The sequence below is a fragment of the Nesoenas mayeri genome (genome assembly GCF_963082525.1).
Source record: "Nesoenas mayeri genome assembly, chromosome: 1".
NCBI classification, from domain to species: domain Eukaryota; kingdom Metazoa; phylum Chordata; class Aves; order Columbiformes; family Columbidae; genus Nesoenas; species Nesoenas mayeri.
Window position 1 is genome coordinate 16,051,528 of NC_137541.1, and position 24,597 is coordinate 16,076,124.

At 40.4% G+C, this 24,597-nt stretch overlaps 2 protein-coding genes across 2 annotated transcripts in view; one reads left to right on the forward strand and one right to left on the reverse strand.

Moving 5' to 3' along the window:
* Positions 1–7,188: 7,188 nt before the first annotated feature.
* Positions 7,189–20,892, forward strand: DLD (dihydrolipoamide dehydrogenase). The gene is made up of 14 exons (XM_080363882.1): positions 7,189–7,254; positions 8,207–8,282; positions 9,024–9,103; positions 11,570–11,638; positions 13,999–14,068; positions 14,434–14,534; positions 14,871–15,014; positions 15,178–15,279; positions 15,552–15,742; positions 17,029–17,199; positions 17,600–17,789; positions 18,177–18,314; positions 19,699–19,788; positions 19,892–20,892. The coding sequence occupies exons 1-14, from the start codon at positions 7,216–7,218 to the stop codon at positions 19,955–19,957; spliced, it is 1,527 nt and encodes a 508-aa protein (XP_080220008.1). The 5' UTR covers positions 7,189–7,215; the 3' UTR covers positions 19,958–20,892.
* Positions 20,893–23,169: 2,277 nt separating this feature from the next.
* The window catches only part of LAMB1 (laminin subunit beta 1), a gene marked incomplete at both ends in the record, with an annotated part of 44,252 nt that continues 42,824 nt past the window's right edge, over positions 23,170–24,597 (reverse strand). Inside the window, 2 exons of the mRNA XM_080360225.1 lie at positions 23,170–23,306; positions 24,128–24,287. Of these exons, the coding sequence (XP_080216351.1) occupies positions 23,170–23,306; positions 24,128–24,287 (297 nt within the window). The remainder of the gene's footprint in view (positions 23,307–24,127; positions 24,288–24,597) is intronic.

The window sequence follows — 24,597 nt, forward strand, 5'->3', positions numbered from 1 at the left end:
AAAGCCAAGATGATCTAACAATGGAAATTTATTACTTTGAGGATTTTCTATCTGAACACTGAAAATGACCCTGACTCCTGGTGCAAAATTTCCTGTTAACCACAAAATCCCTTTGCTCAGGGGATTTAAAGGCCAGATCCTGGATTAAGAGAGCAGGGTATGAGAACACCCATCCCCTGAGTAGAATTTTGACATCTCCTTGATGTAATCCATATCTCTTGAAGGGCACCTGTGAGTTAATTGCCTTGTTTTGTTTTCTTTTCTTTTAATTACCTTGTTTGCCAGAGCTTTTGGAATCAAAGAAAATTAAATGCTGCATAGTCACTGCATTTTAAATGGCCTTGTTTGGGGATAAAAGCAAGATTTTAGTTAACGTGAAAACTTGTGTGGAAACTTTCCACCTCAGTTTAGATTTACGTGTTTTCCAACAACAATAAAGCAAATTAAAATTAGAGGTGCTTAAAAAAACGCAAAATATCTTTAGTTTTGGGTTTGACTTTTATTAAAAACCTGAAACTTAAACTGGAAGCTTAAAGCAAATGGAAGTGCTGGGGTTTTTTGTTTGTTGGTTGGTTTGGTTTTGATTTTTGTTTGTTTTTTTTGGGGGGGTTGTGTGTGTGTTTGTTGTTGTGTTTTGGGGTGGGGTTTTTTGGTGGTTTTTTTTGGTGTGTGGTTTGTTTGTTTGTTTGTGGGTTTTTTAAAGTGAAGATTAACTGGCACATTATGAACAGCTCTGGTATGAATGTTTATTAAGAAGTTTAAATGGGCAATGACAAATTGAGCACAGCAAAAGGAAAACATCCCTAATACGTAATCCATCCTAATTCGCATTGCAGAGACTCTGAATTGTGGGCACTGCATAATTTTATCCTTGGTGCATGCATATAAGATAGACGGACAGGGTGTCCTTGATACTTTTTTTCAAAGACACCTGCTGACCACCCAGGGAATTTAGGTTCTTGCTTCAGGAGGATGCCTTCACTAGGTGCCTAGCATTTAAATGCAAAGAAGAATCACTCCCTCAGGTGAGGCAGCTGCATTGCACCTGACTCACAAGCCAGAGGCAGTGTGCTGGGTATTTAACCACAGTATGTGACGAGGCCTTAGGCATATCATGGTTACCACTTAAACCAAGGTTCTTTTCTGTGATCACCATGTGGTGTGAGAGATCCCAAATGAGTGCTGCTGGTAGACTCACCTCTGGTGCCCTTTCTAGCGTCCAGAACTCCTGTCTAACTTTGGCTTGAAAATGCAGCACTTCAGCCTCCCTGACCTCCTGCTTGCCCACATGGGCTCCTTCAGAAGTCCAGCTAGCAGAGGAATGTACTGATTGCTTAACTCTTCCGCAAGCATTTGGGAGCCACAGATCACTGTAAAATACCTGCAGAACAGAGTACATACCAGGAGTCCTGATATGGTCTCAAGACAGTTGTCCTGCCTCTTCAATGAATCTGAGGCGTGCTGCTGTTCTGCATCTGGCCCTCTCCCACTTGCTTTCCTCCTTGCTTATCCCATATTGCCCACATATTGGTGCAGAACCTCAAACAGAGGTCATGGACTTGCTGTAGCTTTCTCTCCACTTCTCTACTCATCTTACTTTAATGTCTGAGTGATGGGAAACTTTCCTAAACAGAGCACTAAGCTGAGCAGTCCGGAAAGCAGTACAGTACCCTGCTTCGGACAAGGATGCAGAACAACATGCCACCCATGTCTCTTTCTTGGATGTACCTTACCCTACCACGATGCTCACTCTCACTAAAGAGAGGAGTTTAGCAAAAGCATTTACCAAACATAAGAGGAATCATCTGAAAATTTGTTTTGTAATATATGGCTTTGCAAGGTACAAGACACTGATGGCCACCATCCAGTCCTTGGACCCAGTGTGATAGGTCTTTCAGTTCTGTTTTCCTGAGTCAGAGCCAGTGTAATAGTCTGTCTAGACTGATAATTTGATAATCTTGATGTGTACAAATAACGGTGTGCATAGGCATATGTCGAGGGTTAAGATTGTGGGGTGACAATAAAACCCTGGCAGATGTATTGTTAACCCCCTCTCCCCCCCACTTCCCCCTTTTTGCCCCTCCCTCTCCCTCCTTCCCACTCAGGACAGGCGATTGGGAGGGAAAGAAGGACAGAGAGAAGAGAGTTGGAAGAATTAAAAGTGTTTTACTAATGCTACTAATAAGAATAGAGAAAATAATACAAAATATACAAAACCAATCTTGAAAGTTTCAGCAACTGCAGAGCCGGCACCCAAAGTCCTGAACTGGACTCTGCAGCCAACCGGAGCTGGATTCAGTCTGTCACTAGGCCTCAGTTCACAGGGATGACTGGCAAGGTCCTCTCCTAATGTCGGCCATAAGCAGAAGGGAAAAAGCAAAGGCAAAAGGGACGTGATCTCCCACTTTTATATGAAGTATTCACGTGAATGGAATGTTATACACAGTTGGTCAGTTTCTTGGTCACCGGTTTCTCATTGCCCCTCTCGCGAGATGTCCATCCATGCTTATCAATAAGTTTGCATTCTATTGCTAGGTTTACCAAAACATGTGTCTGGTTCTCCAGGAAAATGTGGTTAATATGAAGGCTTGTTTTTAACAAAACCAGGGCAGCATATGTGTAAAAATATCATTTGCCATGCAAGAAAACGTTCAGTGTTTCAAAGAAATACAATGTTTTAGGTTTTACATGTACTTCTTTCAAAAACATTCTTGCAGACCTCCCTGTTAGTACATGAAGTCATGTTGCCCTCTGTTGACTCCAGTATGTGCCTGCAGCTTTCCTCTAGCTCCAAGTCAGAGCTCACTCTTGTTCTCAGGGCAGCGCACCGGAAAACTTCATGTTACCTTTTATTTTCCTGACACAGAATCACAGAACATTTGAGGTTGGAAGGGACCTCTGGAGGTCATTTGGTCCAACCTCCTGCTCAAGCAGAGTCACCTAGAAACAGTTGCCCAGGACTGTGTCCGGATGGCTTTTGAGTATCTACAAGGATGAAGACCCCGCAACCTCCCTGGGCAACCTGTGACAGTGCTCCGTCACCCTCACAGTGAAATAGTGTTTCTTGATGATCAGAGGGAACCTCCTGTGTTTCAGTTTGTGCCTGTGGCCTCTGGTCCTGTCACTGGGCACCACTGAGTATAGTCTGGCTCCAGCTTCTCTGCACCCCCCCTTCAGGTATTTACGTACATTGATGAGATCCCTCTGAGGCTTCTCCAGGATGAACAGTCCCAACTCTCTCAGCCTTTCCTCACAGGAGAGATGCTGCAGTGCCTTCATCACTTTTGTGGCACTTTGTTGGATTTTCTCCAGATATTGATGTCTCTCTTCTGCCAGGGAGCCCAGAACTGGACTCAGCACTCCAGCTGTGGCCTCCCGAGTGCTGAGCAGAGGGGAGGGATCATCTTCCTCTGCCTGCCGGCAACACCCCTCCACGCAGCCTGGGATCCTGGAGGCCAGCTCTGCTGCAGGGGGATATTTCATGTATGCCAATGAATGCAATAAAAAGCAGGAGTGTACCCAGGTACAGTAAGCTCAGCATTCAGGGAAGGAGTGCCGCAACCAAAGAAGGGTGAGGTAGAGTCACGCCAGGAGCAATAGAACAAAAAACACTTGGGTGATCCTAGTTTACAACTACCACAGTCCTAAAGGCAATCCACTGGGGTTTTGATCTTTGTGGTCTTTATTACCCTGAGATGTAAAACCTCAGGAAAATATTTTAACAACATTCAAATTCCAGCAAAGTCCCCCGGAAGCTTCAGAAAGGCACTCCCAGCCACCATGACCCCAAGTGACACACTGTTAATGGACAAGGCTGTTCCCCCATCCACCAAGACAGCTTTGATACTTTCTGCATTCCTCCAGGTCCCTTACAACCCTCTTGCTCCTCCTGGGTCCTGAAGCAATGGCCACACAACCCCCCTTCCCTTCAGTGTCTCCAGTAATCATCAACATCTCTAGTTTGAGAAAACTTCACGGTGTAGCACAGACCCGTATCTGAGCTTTCCAGCTGGGACATGGGGAGTGCAAAGAGATGCTGCATCTCTGCAGGCTTTCTGGCAGCTCTGCTGGGGCCTTGGCTTCCCCCTCAGAGAGGGATGGGGATGGGCAGCCATTTGCTCTGCCCTGTCCTGTTGTTGCACTTGCTACCCTGACGTTGCTCTCTTGGCAAGATATGACATCCCCAAAGCTTGTCCTTCAGAGCCTTGAGTCATTTCTTGTTGCAGAAGATGGTCTTACTCATTGCCAGCAATAAAAACATGCTCATGGCATTCAGATCTATGTCTGAAAAAATTTCATTTCCCCAGAAATTCTCACATGTTTTCTGTGCTGAGAGAAGGGGGCTGGTACCCTGCTGCACACCAGGGCTGGGAGAACACGGAGAATTAAAACGTGCTGATGGCGTACTTTCAGTTAGCTACAACAGAAGGATTTTTACTTTGCATTCTTTTTGGTCTGCTCTTTAGCAATGGTGGGAGGAAACGATGGGGCCATGATACTTTTGCTGCAAGCACTGGGGATGCTTGGATGCTAAGCCTAAGATTTAGGGATTTAAATATAAAAATATCAGGCACATCCAGTCTTTAGTGTTGCTGGAGGTGCAAGAGGAGAAATTGTTATGTAGAAAGATAGAAGAAGAATTCTGCCCACTGAATACGGCCTTTCATTTTGAACCCAGGTGCATTCACACAGTGTTTTTCGATGCCAACGCCTTCATTAGCTAATGCACTTTTGACAGATCTGACTATATTTTTTTAGTGGGTGAATTGCTCTTCTCCCAGGTGGTTCCTTTAACTAATTTAAGTCTGCTCTAATCAAAAGCATGGCATCTATTAATATTATGCCTCTCTTTTAAGGAATCTCTAAAATCTGTCCTTAATTATAGGCTTCTCTGTATGGGAAACAGCAGAACACTGCCACCTCATGGAAATCTTGATTTTATAGAAGAAATTAGTAAGTCTAAAAAACTTGAGAGCTCTTTTTCACAGAAAACACTTTCATTTTTGGGCAAGATGGGCAAGAAATATTATGAGCTATGCTGCATATTATTTACCTAAAGCCATGTTTAGATGTTTTTAACATAAATTAAACATGGTATTGCACATGTTCTACAATAGGTGGAATTCAGTATAGAAGGAAAATGATCTTGCCTTGCTGCCACTCCCGCACAGGTAAGGAAGGATTTACGTTTCAAATACTGATGTGCTGAAGAGCAAATAACAGAGAACTGAGGGGCGTGCCTGGAAGAATGTAAATACCATGAAATTAAGCTGTGTTAATTATAAAAATGTCTTGATATTCTAGTTCAATTTTTCCTGATCAAATAAATTGAAATCAGTTATTCCTAATTACTTGCAATTCTTTCAAAAATGAAATATCTTAGCTTATATATTTTTGAGTATTTTAAAAATAGAATATATGTACATTTCACTGTCATTTAGGAGAAAGAAGTTTCATTCTGAAAAATGAAATATTTTTCCTTTCTCTGGTGATTCCCGAATTTTAGGTTCATTCATTAGATGTGGGTCTCTGGCTGCTCTGTTTGGCCTGAGCATTCATTTTGGTGCCAGGTAAGGCTATGACCGGCTGTGCAGATCAAGTGAAATAAATTGTATTGCCACCTGTTACTCCCCCAGAATTGTTATTATCTGCCAAGAAAGACTAAATCTTTGCAACTTCTAAACAATAAATAACATGTTCTGCTTGAGCCATTATCTAGCAAGACCTTGGTGTAACAAATTTGGATGAGTTATGATACCCTTCTTCTTAGTAGTAACTAAATCAGTATCAGTCATTTTATATGTTTTGGTAAAGTACACTGTTATTCCCCCAGAAATGTTAAATCCAGAAGAGTCCATAGGGTTTACCTAATAGAACCTTTTGGGTGAAAAGCCATGTGACTTCTGTTAGCATATATTGAACCACAGTTATCTTGGAAGTCATCAGTTAAGCAAATTTATAAGGTCTTGCCTAACAACTGAAGCAGCTCTGATTCTACCTTTGCTCACAACTAAAACTTGCAATGACAGTTTATTTTATTTTATTTTATTTTATTTTATTTTATTTTATTTTATTTTATTTTATTTTATTTGCAAACAGATTGCTGTAAACTACCAGCAAGTTTGCAATGCCTTTATAGTTGCTATAAATTTACTTCTGCACCCTTGTGGCCAGGAAGGCCAATGGCATCCTGGGCTGTATTAGAAGGGAGGTGGTTAGTAGGTCCAGAGAAGTTCTTCTTCCCCTCTACTCTGCCCTGGTGAGACCACATCTGGAATATTGTATTCAGTTCTGGGCCCCTCAGCTCCAGAAGGACAGGGAACTGCTGGAGAGAGTCCAGTGCAGGGCAACGAAGATAATGAAGGGAGTGGAGCATCTCCCTTATGAGGAAAGGCTGAGGGAGCTGGGGCTCTTTAGCCTGGAGAAGAGGAGACTGAGGGGTGACCTCATTAATGTTTACAGGTATATAAACGGTGAGTGTCAGGAGGATGGAGCCAGGCTCTTCTCGGTGACAACCGATGATAGGACAAGGGGCAATGGGTGCAAACTGAAACACAAGAGGTTCCACTTAAATATGAGAAGAAACTTCTTCATGGTGAGGGTGACAGACACTGGCCCAGGCTGCCCAGGGGGGTTGTGGAGTCTCCTTCTCTGGAGACATTAAAAACCCACCTGGACACCTTCCTGTGTAACCTCATCTGGGTGTTCCTGCTCCGGCAGGGGGATTGGACCAGATGATCTTTTGAGGTCCTTTCCAATCCCTGACATTCTGTGATCCTCTAACAGATGGGTAACTTGTCCATGGTCTGAATGCTCTGCATCTTGTGGCGATGGATTTTGCTATCAACAAATGGCATGTCAACAAGTAAAAGCCAATGGCAGCGTGCTCACACTGCTACCAGACGCTTGGGAGAAGGAAACCCTGTAGGAGTCACTTGTGTACAGCTGGGACAGGTGAGTTACTGTTTGCCTGTGGCCTCGGTCAGCTACAGCAGTGTCAGTGCCACCTGCCGCTTTAAGAGCCTCATCTGCATGTCCCCGCCCCGGCCCCCTCAGGCCCCGCCCCCGCGCCCCGCCCTCAGCGCTGCACCGGGCGGCCGCCGCCGCCAGGGGGCCCCGTCGCGCGGCGGTGCCGGCTCCTCCCGCCGCCCCGCCCCACCGCGCCTGCGCGTATGCGGAGTCCTTGCGGCGGCGGTGAGGGCGCGGGCCGCGGACATGCAGCGCTGGGGACGCGTCTCCTGCGCGCTCACTCGGGTACGGCGCCGGCAGGGACGGCACTGCCGCGGGGCGGGCGGGGAGCTGAGGCGCGCCGCGCTTGGGAGTTCGGGCCTGGGGCTCTCCACACGCCCCCCTCCGCCGGGAGCGAGCATGAGGGCGGGCGGAGCCGGAGCAGGCGCCCTAGGGCGGCCGCGGGCCTTGGCTGCGGCTCCCGCCCTTCTCCGCCGTCGCTTCCGTCGCACGGAACGGGAGCCGCTCCTGGCCCGGCGCTGCCTCGGCCCGGCTGCGGTGACCCGGGCCCGCGGGGCGGCCGGGCCGCAGGCGGGCGGTGCGTGGGCTCGGAGCCTGGTCCCTGCTGCCGGTAGTCTGGGCTGTCGGTCCTCCCGAGAGCCGAGGCGGCGTGTCCCGGCCCGCGGCGGCTGCGGGCGGAGGGAGCGGGGGCGGAGACCCGTGTGGCCGTGGAGGCCGGGGCTGTCAGGGCCCTTCCCGCCTTCGGACAGCACCGGCGGCTTCAGAAGCTTTCAGGAACGTCCTGTGCTCCAGTTACGGGGTGATCAGTGCTGGTAGTAACTGTGCTGTCCCATTACAATAACAAAAATCTTGTCCTCCAGAACCACCTCTGAAATGTGGCCTGTCGACGAGAAGCAGCCAAAGGGCATGGTTATGGAACAAGAAGACTCTTCATAAGCCCCTGTGGCTGTGTAATTTATGTCATCAAATTGTCTGAGGCCCCGTGTGTAGGGTTGAAAGTTTGTGTGGTTAGAGGCAGCCTGAGGCGAGGCTGATATACACACAGGTGTAGCCATCAGCCAGGCTGCAGAGCGGCTTCCACCTCTTGTTCCAGCCACTGCCCTCTGTGCTTAAATTGTGTTGTTCCTGTCTTGGTTAACTGTTGACTCCAACCGTTCATCTGTGTGTGGCCAAGTGTTTATTTTTCTTCAAGGGTAGACATAAACTTTTAAAACTAAGGGTTTTTTTCCCTTTCTAGAGGAGCCATTTTGATCGAATTCATCATGGTCCCCAGGGAATTTGTGCAGTGCCACAAAGGACCTATGCAGATCAAGGTAATTAATTGTGAAGAGTTTCTTTGAAAAAAAAAAAAACCTAACCACCCCCCACCCCCCCAAAAAAAAAGCTACAAAAAGCCAACAGTGCTTCAAACTTAGACTAAATCTTCCAGGTGACAGTGGAATCCATGTCAGCATGGAGATTTAGATGAAAAATAGTGGCTTGTTTGCCTTGATGTCGAGCTAAAGCTATAAATAGAAGTTGAACTTTAAATAACATACAAACAGTGATGGTAATTGATATTCCAAAGGATATAGTGGTTACAAGATATGAACTATTTTCTCCTTTACAAACTACTGATTTTATGACATTCAGTGAGCATTTATCTTTTGCATTAAATATCAATAGAAGCTTTGTTGAAAAAATGTTTTAATAAGCTATCCAGACATCTTTGGTTAAGTTCTTAAAAGATTTATAAGAAGAGTGATTGGTCAGACAGAATTGAATTTCTTCATTTCATTTTACATCGTTTGCCCTGTAGAATTTAAGACTGGCTGTTTTTATTGCACAATGAATACCTCCACGCAACCTTTCCCTTTGTCCAAAAAGTTATTTTCAGATGTGAGATGTAATTTACTTATCTAATTTCAGTTTATTAAGTTGCATTAATGTTAATGGCTATTTTGCTTTCAAAATGTATTTTCAAACACTGATTATTTCAGAAACGCTAATCTGGTATTCCTGTAGTAAAATTTTAGTTGCTGAAACAAAAATAACTCAAATATTCTGTGTTCTAGTTGATGCCGATGTCACAGTTATTGGCTCTGGTCCTGGAGGCTATGTTGCTGCTATCAAAGCAGCTCAGCTTGGATTTAAGGTGAGACCTTGCTCAGGTGACAGAGTATTCATCCAGATGAACTTGAAAGGTGTTTGTGTGATATTGAAAAACTGAAGTTGTTCTGTCGTGTCCCCGGCCACCAGATGCTATTGACCTGTCGGTAATCTTTACCTTGCTTACCCAGATTATTGAGACGTGGAAATGGAGATGTGAAGGTTTACTGTCTGTAGCCCTGCTGCTGACCAAGCTGCCCAGGACAGCTTGCTTTTGGCTGGAAGTGGTAACTGTGGTGGGCTTGTACTCTTGTGGAAGATAAAGTGAAAAAGGATGCTAGGGAGGAATTTTTCTCCAAAGAAAGAAAAGGGGTGGGGGAGTGGGTTGGGGAAAGAGACAGTGGCAAAAAGTCCGCTGAAAAACTGTCCTGAAGAACAGACTGAGGGAATTCAAAAGTGGAAAAAATAGTGTTGAACCGATGTTTTTGAATGTGAGTAGAGGAATTCCATTGCCGTGTGAGAATTTTAGAGGCAAAAATAAGAATATAGAAATATTATGGTATCTAATTTACATTTATTTATGTTTGTCTCTGTTCTGTCTTTAAATGCCTTTTGAAAGAGGCAAATTTTATGTGTACTAATGATGCGTCCTTTAGTTGAGTATATGAGAGTTATATGTGTGTAATGTATTTCAGATTTTCTAAACTTACGAAAATACGGAGTGTGACTTTTGCAGGATGTTTTTCCTTCACTCTTTGATATGAGACCAACTTAATCTCTTGGCATTGTGTTATTCTTATGTTGAAATCTGAGAAGATGGTGCTATCAGTCTTGAGCATATTCCTGCTGGCTAGTATGTCTCAGTGCTTCTGAGTTGCGGCACTTGGACTTCAAGACAAAAACGAGTTGATCAGACCACCTGATAAGGACAGGAACTCCTGGTGATGAATGGATTTCCAGTGAAACACTAGAACAGGGACCCAGAGAGTGTGTAGTCTTCACCCTTGGATATTTTCAGAGCTTGGCTGTGCAAGGCTCTAAGCCACATCTTTGACATTGACTGTGTTTGGAGCAGGAGGTTTGACTAGGTGCCCCCAGAGGAGCTCCCTTCAACCTAAGCTTTTATGTAATTCTGAGTGTTGTCTCTCATGGGTCATTAGTCCCACAACTGGGTTTCTTGGGTATCTTTCAGACTTCTAATGTCTACCTGTACCAAAATATAAATGTTTGAAATTCCATTAAGAAGTTTTACATCTGCCTGTGACCTAGTGCAGATAATCGAGTTGTCTTTATCCACTTTTTTTTTCTTCATAAATAGTCTTGCTTTTAGATGTGTGTTGTTACTGAGCTATTAGTGCCTGAGAAGAAAGGTGCTCAGTGCTACAGTTTTTAATTGAGACTGAGGCCTTCTGCCATGTACGTTTGTCATCACGTACATCACGTGCTGAAAACAGGAGGAAAGGTAGATAGCATGTCTCAATGTGTTTCTGTGATTTGATATGGTGAATCTTGCTCTTCATGTTACCACCATCTGTATTTTAGCACAAAAGCAGGAATTTAAAAGAAATTATGAAAGACTTTCACCGGGGTAGTCACTTCTGTCAGCAGGTTGCAGCTCTTAGAGTGTAAACCGAAGAACTATTATTTTGAACATGTATGCACTTTGCAAAGAAGGAGATGCCAATTCTTTTGCTTCTATATAAAAGGTTTACAATACTCTTTCACCCTCCCAGTGATCTGGTTTTGAAATTTTGTCAGTTGTTTGTGTGGTGTTTTTGTTTGTTTTTGCACAGTTTGATATTGGCAAGTTGATCACAAGGAAGTGAAATATTTTTCTGTCCTTGTTGATATTGACCTGTTTTTTGCTTGATGTTGCTTTACTTGATTTTTATCCTTTATTTCTAGATAATTGGCACAACCTTATAACAAAGGGTCTTGCAGGATAGTGTGTTTAGAGACGGAAATGTCATTTGTGGTTTAGGGGTTTTATTTTCTTTAAAGAATAGATTCCCTCATGTGATTTTTAACATATATTAGTTCATTTGTGTGTTGTTTGTTTGTGATTACTTGTTTTTAGGAATCTTTTGCATTATTTACATTTTTTGCAGGTGTTTTTGGGTGTGGTTTTTTTTTTTTTAATTTGTAAGGGTAGCATCCTTCACAGAACTGAATGTTGTATTTGAGGCAACTTAGTGGATTTTTGAAGAAGAACAACAGCATTTGAACTTTTATGAAAGTATCAATAGCGCAGTGGGGAGTGTGGCACTCTTCTGGTAGAGAATTTTGTTGCAAAGAGCCATTTTGTGTTTTTTAACTTAAGAAAAAAAATATGAGGGAGGGGAAATCTGAGATACAAAATAAATCTAGGAATGAAATTAATTTCATACTTTTAGAGGAAGAGTTATTGGATAAATGCCTGGTCTTTGTCATGAATTCTAATTCATCAGGTACTCTGTAATAAAATTGTGGCATACTATTGCTAAAAAGTTCTTTTTCCCCCCTTTTTCCTCAGACTGTCTGTGTGGAAAAAAATCAAACCTTAGGTGGAACCTGTTTGAATGTTGGATGTATTCCATCCAAGGTAAGTGTACATAGTTTGTTGTAACTTTATTAAAACAACAGATATTACATGTATCACTTCCTAAACATCTCCTTAATCTTTTTCCAAGATTGACGTACTTTCTTTAAAAATTGCAATTGCAATCCAAATGAGCTAAGGATCCAAACAAATAACAGGGTTAAAATTTTATTTGCTCAACATAAATGTTTTGTTTGCCAACTCCGTTTTGTGGGCTTTCTCAAAAGAAAGAGAGGAAGAAAATGAAAACCAGACATGCATACAGATTTATCTTGGCACTCTGAGCTGTTGAGTCTGTGTTGTGACCAATAACTGACTACAGTGTTCAGTGTTTCAGGGGGTGGTACTATGTGAAGTTTTTGATCACCTTACATCAGTTTGTGCAAAATAAACCTTTAGATTTGTCCAAGGTGATGCTCTTGCGTTAAAAGATGCTAACTGTGTCACTAGGGGGGACTGTGTCACTAGAGAAGCACCTCTGATCAGTCATGAACTCTGCTTTTGGCTGGATGCCATGCTCTGAAGAGGGCTGTCTCTCTCCATTGACTATAGACAAAAACCTAGTTGATTAGCTCTTGAAGTATTAGTCTAGGCTAAAATGGTATCCTCACTAGCCCCAAAAGATGACCTGTAGAGTGGGGCAGTGTGGAAGAGTGCAGGTGGGGAGAGAAAAGGAAGAGTGCAAGGTGTGCACTGCAGGAGAAAGGAGAGGTAAGAAGCAATTCAGAAGAACCTAGTATTTGATATTGTCTGTCCAGTTTTAAGTAATGTCAGAACTAAGGCCTTGTAAAAACAGTGCTATTGCTGGAGAGCTTTATTAGTCTGATCTGGTCTATCTAGCTGGGTGCTAATGAGTCTACCTCATTAGCACCCAGCAGTTGAAGGAAGACACTGGTGATGACAGGTTTGTAATGCTGTAGTAAAAGACATAATTTTCTTACCAGGATCCCTGCTAACTACATTTCTGTTTCCAATCTGTTTGCTCAGAGAGGTTCCATTAGGGTGGTAGGAGAAAATGCAGCATAAGTAGAAAGTTTTTAAAAAGATATATTATTTTTCTTAAACATTGTATTAATAGTTCTAATGAAGTTCAGAATCTCTTAATATACTGAGGAAAAACTCACTAATAAAGTATTGATCAACACAGTGTTACTTTGACATCTGGGAACTTTGCTAGGATCTATTTAACTAACTTTTTTTTCTTGAGTCCTTTTTTTTTTAATCCTTTGAAGTTCTTAAGAAAATATCTCTTAACCCATGGCTAAACTTGGATGCTATCCAGAATATTTTTGAGTGACAATAAGTTTCTTGAGAAGTGGATACTTAGGCTGAGGCAAAAATGAACTATTCAAAAACTCCTTTCCAAAAAGCCACCCAAAAGAATACATTTGGCATGGAATTTTTTCTTTTATTTTAATTGCTGAATTCAAATAAATTCAGCAATGTGAAGACACAGTGGCTGTGTCTTCAACCATATTGGAGGTTACAGACTCAGGGTTGTGACAGGATGCGCAGTGGTCAAATGGAATTATCTTATTGTGACAGTATTAATTTTACTCAAGTGTGTGTATATAAGGCAGTTATCTCAAAATGTGCTTTGAATGTTTTACTGTACCTGCTTTCAGTCTGTGCAGACTTGGACTGATGTCCTTGAAAAGATACTGATCATTTCATGTTTGGGATGGCTATAGTGAAAGACATCATTTTTCTTACCAAGATCTCTCCCTCACTATATTGCTATTTCTAATCAAAATACAGGTTTCTGCATTTCAAGCCACTGATTTATAAACATTATAAAAACTATTCAAACTTTAATTTTTGATTTTGAATGTCCAGTGACCTGAGCTAGCTCTAAACCATCTGTAACTTTAGCACAATGCCTCAACTGCTAAATCGAACTCACATATGTCTACATAGGCTAAAATAGGGATTTCAGTATAGATTTTCCTCGTCCAGTTTTTCTGTATCCTTTTTTTCACAAGTAACCTCTTGTCTAGGGTAATAAGGAAATTCTCCCATGAGTCAGTCAAAATCATCTTTCTTTCCTCTCCTTAAAGTCTGTTCTTGTTTTTTTTTCATCCTTGTGGAGTTGTGTCCAATGTGAAATGAGCAAAAAGGATAGGTGTGAATTTAACTGTTTTCTACTTTTATGTTAAATACATAACTTTATAAAACACTTTTGTAAGAAATGTGGTGTACAATTTCTGTGTTTGAAATCCACCTTTTAAAATACATATGTCAGACTTCTTTATAATGAGAATGTTTTGCAAATACTATCAGGGGTTTTTTTCTGATAATATAAAGAATAATTAATTCAATTACAAAAGTATGTCCCAGTTCACATTTTTCTGTGTGTATTTTAGGCCTTGCTGAACAACTCACATCTGTATCACTTGGCCCATGGGAAAGATTTCGCTAGTAGAGGAATCGAAAGTGAGTGTGAAGAGCTACGTGTCGTGCCCGTTGGCATAAATGGTTTCCATCAACAAGCAAGTTTAATCATTCAAATCTGACTACTATAGTTTTCTGGTCAGAAAACTTTTTAGGCTTAAAATAATGTCCTTTATCTGTCTGTTGGAGGGTTGGGGACATGTGTCTGTTCCTTGAACCCTGAATATATAAGTTATATTTTAAAAGTTCTGTACTATTTTTTAATATAAGAGTTGTTGAATGTAACCTTGAGCATTTAGTAGGGCCATTCAATACATCTTACTATGTCAGAGCTGTTAATTGTGTTTAGGTTAGCTCTTTTAAATAAAAACACTGCAATACTTATAGGAGGTCTTTTGTAACCTTAGTTTCAGGAATCCGTTTGAATCTAGAGAAGATGATGGAACAGAAGAGTGGTGCAGTGAAGGCCTTAACAGGTGGAATTGCTCATTTATTTAAACAAAACAAGGTTAGTTTGGATTATATACTGAGGTATATCCATGTTTTTTTCTGATCTGAATTTCTTGCTTATGTTTTTGTATTCTAGCCACATAAATTGGGGTGACTGACTCAGCAAGGGCAGAATTGTAACGCTTCTCTTGTAGGAAGTTTTTTAAATGAACCGTTCCTTCATTCTCAATCTACTTAAAAGAATAGTATACAATTACTCTCTGATTTGTACCAGATGGTGATAAAAAGGTGTGTGTTAGCAGCTTCTCCAAAGCTTTAGTGAGTTTCAGATTAAATGTAGCATAATTTATGTAAGTAATTTGAATCTGAATTTACTGTGTTCTGATTACTAAAGGTTGTACATGTATCTGGATTTGGAAAAATAACTGGCAAAAACCAAGTCACTGCAACCGCAGATAATGGCAGCACACAAGTTATCAACACAAAGAACATACTTATAGCCACAGGCTCAGAAGTTGCTCCCTTCCCTGGAATTACTGTACGTATTTGAAATCCTCATGGTGCTTTTTTTCCATGTGTTATATCCACGTAATTTAATGTGTAATACTTTTTTGCATGATTGCACTTCACCCTCTTTGTACTTCATATGTCATGTATAAAAGAGATTGTAAACATCCCTTTGTGGCTTTCTTTGTTACTAGATTGATGAAGATAATATTGTGTCATCCACTGGTGCGCTCTCACTGAAAAAAGTTCCTGAAAAGATGGTTGTCATTGGTGCAGGAGTCATTGGTGTGGAACTGGTGAGAGGATGTTTAAACCACTTGGACTTTAATTTATAAAGGAACAGGGTGTTATTTTTTTGTGTGGTATTTGATTGTGTTGCTGTGATGTTTGGTTGAGCGAAAAAACATGGGACAGTTGGACTTGTTTTATTCTACACTGTAACATTTGTAAAAAGTGATCAGTTTGCTGTTGTCTTGCTTTTGAAAAATTTACAGTCTGTGGTAAATGTTAAAGAAATCTGAAGTTTGCTCTTCAAAATCTCTTTTTACCTATATTGTTGTGACTACAGGGTTCAGTTTGGCAGCGCCTTGGTGCAGATGTGACAGCTGTTGAGTTCATGGGCCATGTTGGTGGAATGGGAATTGACATGGAGATCTCTAAAAACTTCCAGCGTATTCTTCAGAAACAGGGACTTAAGTTTAAACTGAACACCAAAGTTACTGGTGCTACCAAGAAACCAGATGGAAAAATTGATGTAGCGTAAGTGTTTAACATAAAACTAACGGAATGCCATATATATTTTTCCTCCCAATCCATTAAGCCTATTTAAAAATACATTCTGGTACATTTTTTTTTAAGCAGTTCATTGACTTGAGTTGCTGTGCTAGTATAAATCCAGTGTTGTAATAGTGAGATCAGTAACAAATACAGAACTCTAAATCATTATTTTCATGGAAGATCTTTGCTTCTGGTATAATTAACATAAATATAATTGTCCATACTGTCATTTTCAAGCCATTAATTTTTGGCTGCTTACTGGAAGGGTTATTTTGTCCGTACCTTCTCTTGTCTCAAAGTAAGCATGGCAGATTTTATTGCTTTTGAGCAGAAATAAATGAAACTATCCTAGTGTGTCTTTTAATTGCCACACTCAAACCCTTTGAATACGTGTGGATGAACAGCTAACATAAAAAGATGTAAAGCAAACTTGTTTTTAAGAAAGTCCATATGTATACATTACTTCTGTTATTTTTCTTGTCAATCTCTATTCAGAAACTGTAGTTTTGAGTTTTAAGAAAATTATGTTACTTAACAAAAGTAAGCTTAAATGTTTTTTCACTGAAATTTTAGTATGGTGACTTGTATTTGCTGTGTTGCCATACCTCGGGATAATCTGTCCTCCACCATTGTAAAGCTCCTGCATTTGGGCTTCTTTTTATACCATGCTGATGCTGGCTGGATCTCTCATGTAGTCTGTTTCTGCATTTATTTAGAGTTTCATTTGGGTTCAGGAGTACGCTTTTGAAACACACTTCCTACTCATCCCTGCTTACCATGCTTTGGTTCTTGTGCTCCTGGAGCACGTGACGCACACTTGTTCTGGGTGCAATTAAACACAAAGATGCACTTGAGGGATGCACCAGGGCAGCTTCTAACAGGTGTTTGGTTCTCGGACCAGAAGCAAGCTTGGTCAGGATACATGACCATACCCAACCCAAAATATAGGTAGTTTGGATGTCAAGTACTCAACACCAATTACTTTACTGTACCGATTTATCCTATCAGGTCATGCTACTTGCTAGTGGATGTATACCCTGAATTTCTGTGTCTGAGAGTTGTTAACAAATGTAGTTAAGAGGTATTGTCCCTTCGTCCCTCTTCTCCTCAGCTCCTGCAAGGCAGAAGCGTGGGGCAGGCTGAATACGAGTGTTTTGGATGCCAGATCCAGACAGGAGGTCACCATCTGGATCATATGAGTTACTAGTTAGAGAAATACAATGCTGAAAGTTTACAGCTTTGCATTTTTGCTACTTGTTTTCCTACAGTGTTGAAGCTGCTGCTGGTGGCAAAGCAGAAGTAATAACGTGTGATGTGCTCCTAGTTTGCATTGGCCGACGTCCTTTCACAAAAAATCTAGGTCTTGAGGAACTTGGAATTGAACTTGATAAGAGGGGAAGAATCCCAGTCAATAACAGATTCCAAACCAAAATTCCCAAGTAAGTAAGACTAACTTTTTTTTTATTTAAGCAGAACACTTATTTTTTAAAGTTTAGCCTACTAAAACACTCTTTGTTTGTTTGTTTTTAAATGCAGAACAGAGTTTTCTTAAAACAAAGATTTCTGTTTATTTCAGGAGCTAAAGAGTTTTAGTTAACCTTTGAAGTTTTGTAATTTAAAAGTCACTGTGTATGTTTCATACCGCTCACACTTCTTGAAGTGTGGTCATTCTGTGGAAACTGCTCTTTTAAACTTCATATTTCTTTTGAAATTTAGTATTTTAATCTGTTTTGATTAGAATTTTCAGTAACATGTTTCAAACTGACTATTATATAAGGTAGCTTACATGTGCTAGGATATTTTTAAACAGCGTCTCATTCTGTTTCATTGATCTGATAGCATCTATGCTATTGGTGATGTAGTTGCTGGACCTATGCTGGCCCACAAAGCTGAGGATGAAGGCATTATTTGTGTAGAAGGGATGGCTGGGGGAGCGGTTCACATTGACTATAACTGCGTACCCTCTGTGATATACACCCACCCTGAAGTGGCCTGGGTCGGCAAATCAGAAGAACAGCTGAAAGAAGAGGTACTGTTCGTTTTCTTCTTGGGCAAAACTGTTTTCCCGTCTTGGGTGTCGTTTCACTGCTTAGTAGTTTAGCTACTTTTTCCAGGAGAATTTCTGCATCTGAATTTATTGCTTAGGGGGTGTTTGATTGAATGATTCTCCTCTGCACACCGCTCTCCCAAGGATCACAGTTCTCTTAATGACTTTTATTCTGTGAAGTTAATATTGTTAATTTGTTAATTAATCTTTTTTTTTAATACCATCTTATACCCCTTTTGGTGGTTGTTCTTATGCATTGCTCTGTGTGTCTTATTTTTGTATTGTGCTGTTCTTGTACTTACCAAATGGTATGTATGGTTATGTTGTTCTTGTTGGTCATTAACTCAGTAACATGTATCTGTTCTGTAGGGTGTAGAATACAAAGTTGGGAAATTTCCATTTGCTGCAAACAGTAGAGCAAAGACAAATGCTGACACAGATGGCATGGTGAAGATACTTAGTCAAAAATCAACAGACAAGATGCTGGGTGCTCACATCTTAGGCGCCGTAAGTATTGTAAACTGTGCTGCTGTCTTGGCCTTGTAAAGGTCTTTTATTTAGTGTTGCACAGTTGCAAAATAGTTGTCAAGTTAGGAGAAGTGGTGCTTGTAAAAAGAAGGAAGATTTGAGTCCACCATAGGCAGTTTTATTTACTGTTCTCCAGCTCTGCCCTCCTTCCCACTTTTCTGTTACTTTGGTGTTAGACCCAGCATTTTTTTCCCCCTAGAACTGCAAGGGTTAATTGTTTTCTCTGCTCAGTAATTTATTTTTTGTTGTAATGAATACTGCCAAATACTTGGAAGTCGAGGGAGCTGAGAAGACTGTGGCTTTTTCATCGCAGTTTTCTTTTTTCCCCTCTCTGAACTTCAGAATTCAGCAAAGCTGGTAACCTTACACTGCAGTCACCAAATCTGGAGTCAGCAACTTACGGAACTTTGATTACAAAACCTTTGTAAAGATGAGAGATCAGAAAACTTTATTTGGGAAAAGTATAATTTTCTGATGTCTCACACATTACAAAGTTAAACTGTGATCTCTCTCTGTTTTCTTTCTTAGCTTTAAATATTTTTTTTCCTAGAAAACACTTCTATTCATTTTTTTTATACAGCTTTCATTAAGAGCAACACTAAAACTGCTCTTCATTTTCATGGAAAGGAATTCCTATGAATCAATATATCATCAACACTAGTGGATAGGCTTTTTCTTTCTGAATTAGATTCTTATAATTTCCCATAGGAATACATACTAAAATATTATGCTAGTTATTTTCTCTTACAATACCAGTCATTTAAAAATCAGCATGCCTTAAAGGAAGCACAACTTTGGTTTATTGGTGTTTACTTCATTGGAAAATGGCTGGGAGAAAAATCTTAAGATTGTGGATCTGAATGCTAAAAATGTAACGAGATATCACTGGTTTTGACTTCTCAAGTAAATGTTCTCTGAGCAAATACACATAAATACAACAAATAAAAATAAAGATGCAGATGTAGTAACATGCTTTTGCTTTTCTAATTACCTGACTTTCCAGGAGGGCATTGAATTTTGAGGAGGTTTCAGCAGTGCTAATATACACTGTATTAAGAGCTTTCAGAGTGCAGGTACTATCTGACCAGTATCTTGTAGTGGAAAAATGCTGAGATTTTGCGCAACTCTCAATAATGAGAGAACAAATACTCTTATTAAGAAATATGTTTAGATTTATGGTAGGCTTGAGCACAGTCACCAGATTGATTAAGTACTTATGACTTAGAAAACATTTGAAGTGCTAGTTATAATACAACTTTTCTTTTCTAGCAGAAGGTGCTTATTTACAAGCTGTTAGTGATTCAAGAGAACCTGGACAGCTGCATAAAGATTTGTGCTAATTACAAATACCATTAAATTACAGGGTGCTGGTGAAATGGTTAATGAAGCTGCACTTGCTATGGAATATGGAGCATCATGTGAAGACATAGCCAGAGTTTGCCATGCCCATCCAGTAAGTTTTTTCTAAACACTGTTGAACACCAGGATTACACAGACATGTTGTAATTACCTGTAACTATTAATGACTTGTACCTTTTTGTGTTTGCTCTGTACAGACGGTGTCAGAAGCCTTCAGGGAAGCAAACCTAGCAGCATCTTTTGGCAAAGCTATCAACTTCTAAAGTGAAAGTGCAGATCTTCGTATGTGTACAGTACATCTCTGTAAACAGACTGGGGGCCCTTATGGAAGGCTGAGTCTGAGGATTTTAGGACTGAATTAAGTGAATCTCTTCATTTTAAACATCAAATATTTAAACAAGTAGAGTTTGGAACAAGTGGAATTATCCAGTCTTGTGAATTAAATACTTATAATTACATGTTTATTTACATTATGAATGTTGCAGAAAAACAGCCTGACAGAGATTGTTCTCTTTTTCAAAACCAAACATTTTGCTGCTGCATGGGATTATCAGGTATGCTGGTCAAAGCTCTGAGGAAATGTCCAGCATACCTGGTGTTTTCTTATTTGAAGTAGTGATAGACTAAACCAGTTGAATGCTGGCACTTAAAATGCCGCTGGCACTTAAAATGCCACTGTCACTTCCGCACAAAAAAATGTGTTTCCTTCCAAAAGGATTAACTTTAGTATTTAAACTACTTCTTACATACAAGTACCAAAAGTTGCTTTGACCTAGTAGTATTAGGATGTTGGGAGAAGAGGGCCTTGTATAGATCGATTAAAACTATATTGACTTTTTAAAGAGAAAATTACTCTGTGTGTGATTCTCCGCACTCGTGTTTTCATATTGAAAACTCATTGGGAAGAATTGAGTGCTGATAGAGAAATTAAAGATGGAAGAAAAATTAATTTTACTGCTACTTAATCTTCTTTGTTTTGAAGGGTTCCACTTGAAACGCTAAAACTGGGTAGCGAAGCAGCACTTGCTGTGAAGTGCTGTGCCATGAGGGTTACTCTGCACCTTCCACACGTAAGGGCTGCAGCGTCAGCTCTCCACACTATTAAGACATACTTCCTTCTCTTGTTCTTCTGTTTTCTATTTTGTGCTCTCTTTCTGTCTCTTCTGTAGCAAGAGAGCTTAATAAATATTTAACATGGCTGGAGTGTTGTCTTGGGTTTTGTTTGCTCATCATCCTTGTTATTCCTTTTCATGTCTAGTTTGTCAAATATGTGAAGTAACTCACAAACAAATGGCATCTGTGGAAGATCCCTAATGTGCATGTGAAATGTGCCCAATTCCAGTAGCTCATTTTAAGTTTTGTTTTGCAGGGTACCATTTCTTCTTTTTATTAGGCTACTCTGCCTTGAAGGAAACCTTAATATCTGCTGATCTTGCATGTCCTTTTTTCATTTTGCAATTGGAATAGTAGATAAGAAATGTGCATTCAGAAAATGGTACAGAAGCTACTTGGTTTTGTGTGGTTAGAGATGGTCATACCCTTCTGCCTTTCTCTAGAGCATCTTATTCAAGTATTGATCCATTATCCATACTGAGTGATGGAAATATATGCCAACATTACCATTTTATTAGGATATCAGTTAATCAACAACCACCATTATATTGTTCTTAATTTTTTTAACTCCTGTTTTAAATGTAGATGGAGTTCAACCATGACAGCTCATTAAGCTTATCACCAGGATATGAGATAATCCGACTCATGGATCTGCTGGGTTAAGTGAATTAACGTGGGTCTGCTTTCAGGTGTTAGTAGGAAGTTTCTAAAGGGAAAGCAAAGGTGAAACAATAGTCAGGGAAAGAAAACTTGATTCTTTTGATAGATCTTGGCATTTCTGAATCACTTCTACGCACTGAAGGTAAATGCTATTAAGTGTTAAGCTTGTGCTTCACAAGTTCTTTGTAGAAGCTCTGCTCTTTCAGGAACAGCTTTATGTCCGTTGCCTCCACCTGCCTCAGTACTTGTGGGAGTCTGACTGCAGTTCAGCCTTGAGATCCATCAGTTACAAATTCTAATACCTCATTTTGTACATGTTAAATGAAGTTATAAAGACTGGGAAACTTTCATCAAGAATACTGCTAAAACTATACTGGAGATTATAGTTTCTCAAACACTTGAAAATAAAATTCAAGGTCTTAAAATTGTTACTGTACTGTTACTTCTCTTGCTGTCATTTCCTGTTCTAGTTTAGTGTACAAAGAGTGTTTGTGAAGTTAAGATGAGCTACTGAGCCACCTGTCAATGATGTGATGGTAGTTAAGTCTGAATGTTGCAAAGCTTGCAAATAGTATTTTTAACAGCTGCCAAAGTATACTGGCAGTGAAATGGTGTGTGATGCTGGTGTGGTAACCAGTTCCTGTGATTTGTTTATTTGTTTGCTGCAGCATTTGTATCCTATGGGCCTTAGAGGTAGTTACTTATTTAAACATACTGCTCTTCAGTTTGCTTAGGTGGCGATATGTTCTGCCATAGTTGTCCTGACTTAGTCAAGGTTAGGTGAGGTGCAGATGTATTCCTCAGGTCAGAGTTAGCAGTCAGGATGTATAAATGCACATTGCAGTTTTGAATGCTGATTTGTGCAGCTGATGGATGTTGCAAATCGATTTGTGCAGTGCTGTACAATTGTCTGAATTTGCACTGTTCTACACATAATTTGATCTTAACTATGGTGAACTGGATGTTACTCTTGCACTTTGAAAAAGGTCTTGTTTGTGTTTGTTAAGTGCAGGCTATTCTCAGAGAGCTGTCTGTGTACAGCTCCTTACCTGATTTACATTCAGTTGCTGGTGAACTTCTGTAGTTCCTTTTTCAGAGAGGTTTGATCCTCCAAGCTTGGCTTGTCACATAAAATCAGTGCTTGAAATGTAAACCATGGTCACCTTTTTCAGTGCTGACCTCTGTTTCTACTTCATCTATCAAGTGTTTCATAATCAGTGACATGAAAACAGTGTTAAGCCTAAACTGATACCATGCAGAGGGTAAATAATCCTTTTTGAGCCCTGTGGCATAAATGCTAGCTAACCACACAAGGATGGTATTTCTTCATTCCCTTGTAATTTTGTTCTGAGCAACCATCCTGTATTTCATAGTAATTGGAGCCCTTATTTAGAATTATGTAGTTGAAGCCAAGATTTTATTAGATCTCTAACCAGTTTAAAAACAAGACTTGCTAAAGGATTAACTGATGGTCCATTTCAGCTACTGAAAACAGGAAGGAACTTAATGAGTCATGCTAGGTACATACATTGATACAAAAGTACTGTTTATTTTCAACATCAAAAAGTTACTTTTCTTTGGTTCTGTGACTTGAAAGTCAATATAAAACTTGTTCACTTTATCAAGTCTTAGTGTAATGTCAAAAAGAACTAGTGTAATACTTGTAAAACCCATCCGGAACACAAGCATCTCCTTCTCCCATTTATAAGCAAGTGCTATAAACAGCAACCTTCTGGCTGATTGTCTGTAAGAGGGAGCGAACTGTCTCTTCCAGCTCCACCAACTGCTTGGCTTTGTCTTCCAGAACTTTCTGGTTGTTTTCATATGTATTTTCCAAGTCTGTCAGCAAATGAAAGGGAAAAACAGCGTAATTAGGGGTGGTTTGATGCAGTAAAATGTAAATCATTATTGTAACAGATAAACTACTACTCAAATTTATTTTTATTGTGGAGGAGAATCCGATTAGGAAAAAAAAAAGCTGCAATGGCACCTTTTTGTTTCCTTAACACTGGGACGTAAAATAACAAAGAAGTTTATGTAAGTGGAAATCCATGATGGTAACAACTGTCATTCTCTGTTGTACGGTGGCTTTAAAAACAGTGAAATGTTTTGGCTTGTTATGGTTAAGACCATTTGGTGAGTTGTAACTGTGCAGGAGCAGCTGAGGGGAAGGAGACCCTGGACTGGACAAACCAGAAGGAAAACTTCACTCTCTCCCTGGTGGCTGTGGGCAGATTGGCCCCTCCTGTTCCAGTCAACTTTATCTGGCAAGGGGAAATGTTAAATTAATCTGTAAACGGGGACTGACATATCCTGATTTCATTTAACAGCTTTCTAGGGTGGGGGAGCACTGTTTGAGGATAGGGATCCTGCTTGAAGGGGTGAGTCTTTGTCCTAAGTGTGGTAGCTGTGTTCCCTCCTTGAGGTGGTTCTGGGAGCAGCGATAAGTGCCACACCAGAAGTTTGTGTCTCATTGTACACTTCAGCTTTTTCATGGTAATCTTTGATTCTTATGTGTCCATAAGAATAAGGAAAGCAGATCAAACCTCGGTAACAAAGAATTAACTTCCTTTTTTTTCCCCCTACTACTGATGAGTAGCAACAGCATGACATGGTGTCATATTCCAAGATGACAAGTTAGCTCCTCAGAACAGCCTTACCTTTCAGTAGCTGGAGTTTGCTGTTTGCTTGAGCCAACAAAGCTTTAGCTTCATCTTGCAACATGCTGGCTTTCCTCCTAGCATCTGCTGACTCTTCTGTCTTCTTGGCAATGAGATCTTCCACTGTTTTATACTTGTCATTCAACTCGCTGTTGAGGACCTGTTGTTCCGGATTGAAGCACAAGATGGAGCTCATTCAAAAGGGAACGAATGCATTGGGAGTTTGCATTTCCTCCCTCTGTCCTTACTGACCTGGGTGTAAAGGGAAGTCTGCAGACTGTTAGCTCAGTTAACAAAAACAGAAACAGCGTTGGGCTATTTCCTACTTAATATCCAAGACTGTAAGAGTTGGGGTGAAGACTCATCAGTTGCCCTTGTGCAGATCTGTGGCTGGTTTATGGCTTTAATACCAATACTTGGCAAGGATTTCTGGGATTCAGTTACACAATTCTGTCACTAATGGAAGCCAT

Coding starts and splice junctions, on each gene's coding strand:
- DLD (XM_080363882.1), top strand. CDS start 7,216: ATGCAGCGCTGGGGACGCGTCTCCTGCGCGCTCACTCGG. Junction 7,255..8,206: donor TCTCCTGCGCGCTCACTCGG/GTACGGCGCCGG, acceptor TTCCCTTTCTAG/AGGAGCCATTTTGATCGAAT. Junction 19,789..19,891: donor GAGTTTGCCATGCCCATCCA/GTAAGTTTTTTC, acceptor TGCTCTGTACAG/ACGGTGTCAGAAGCCTTCAG.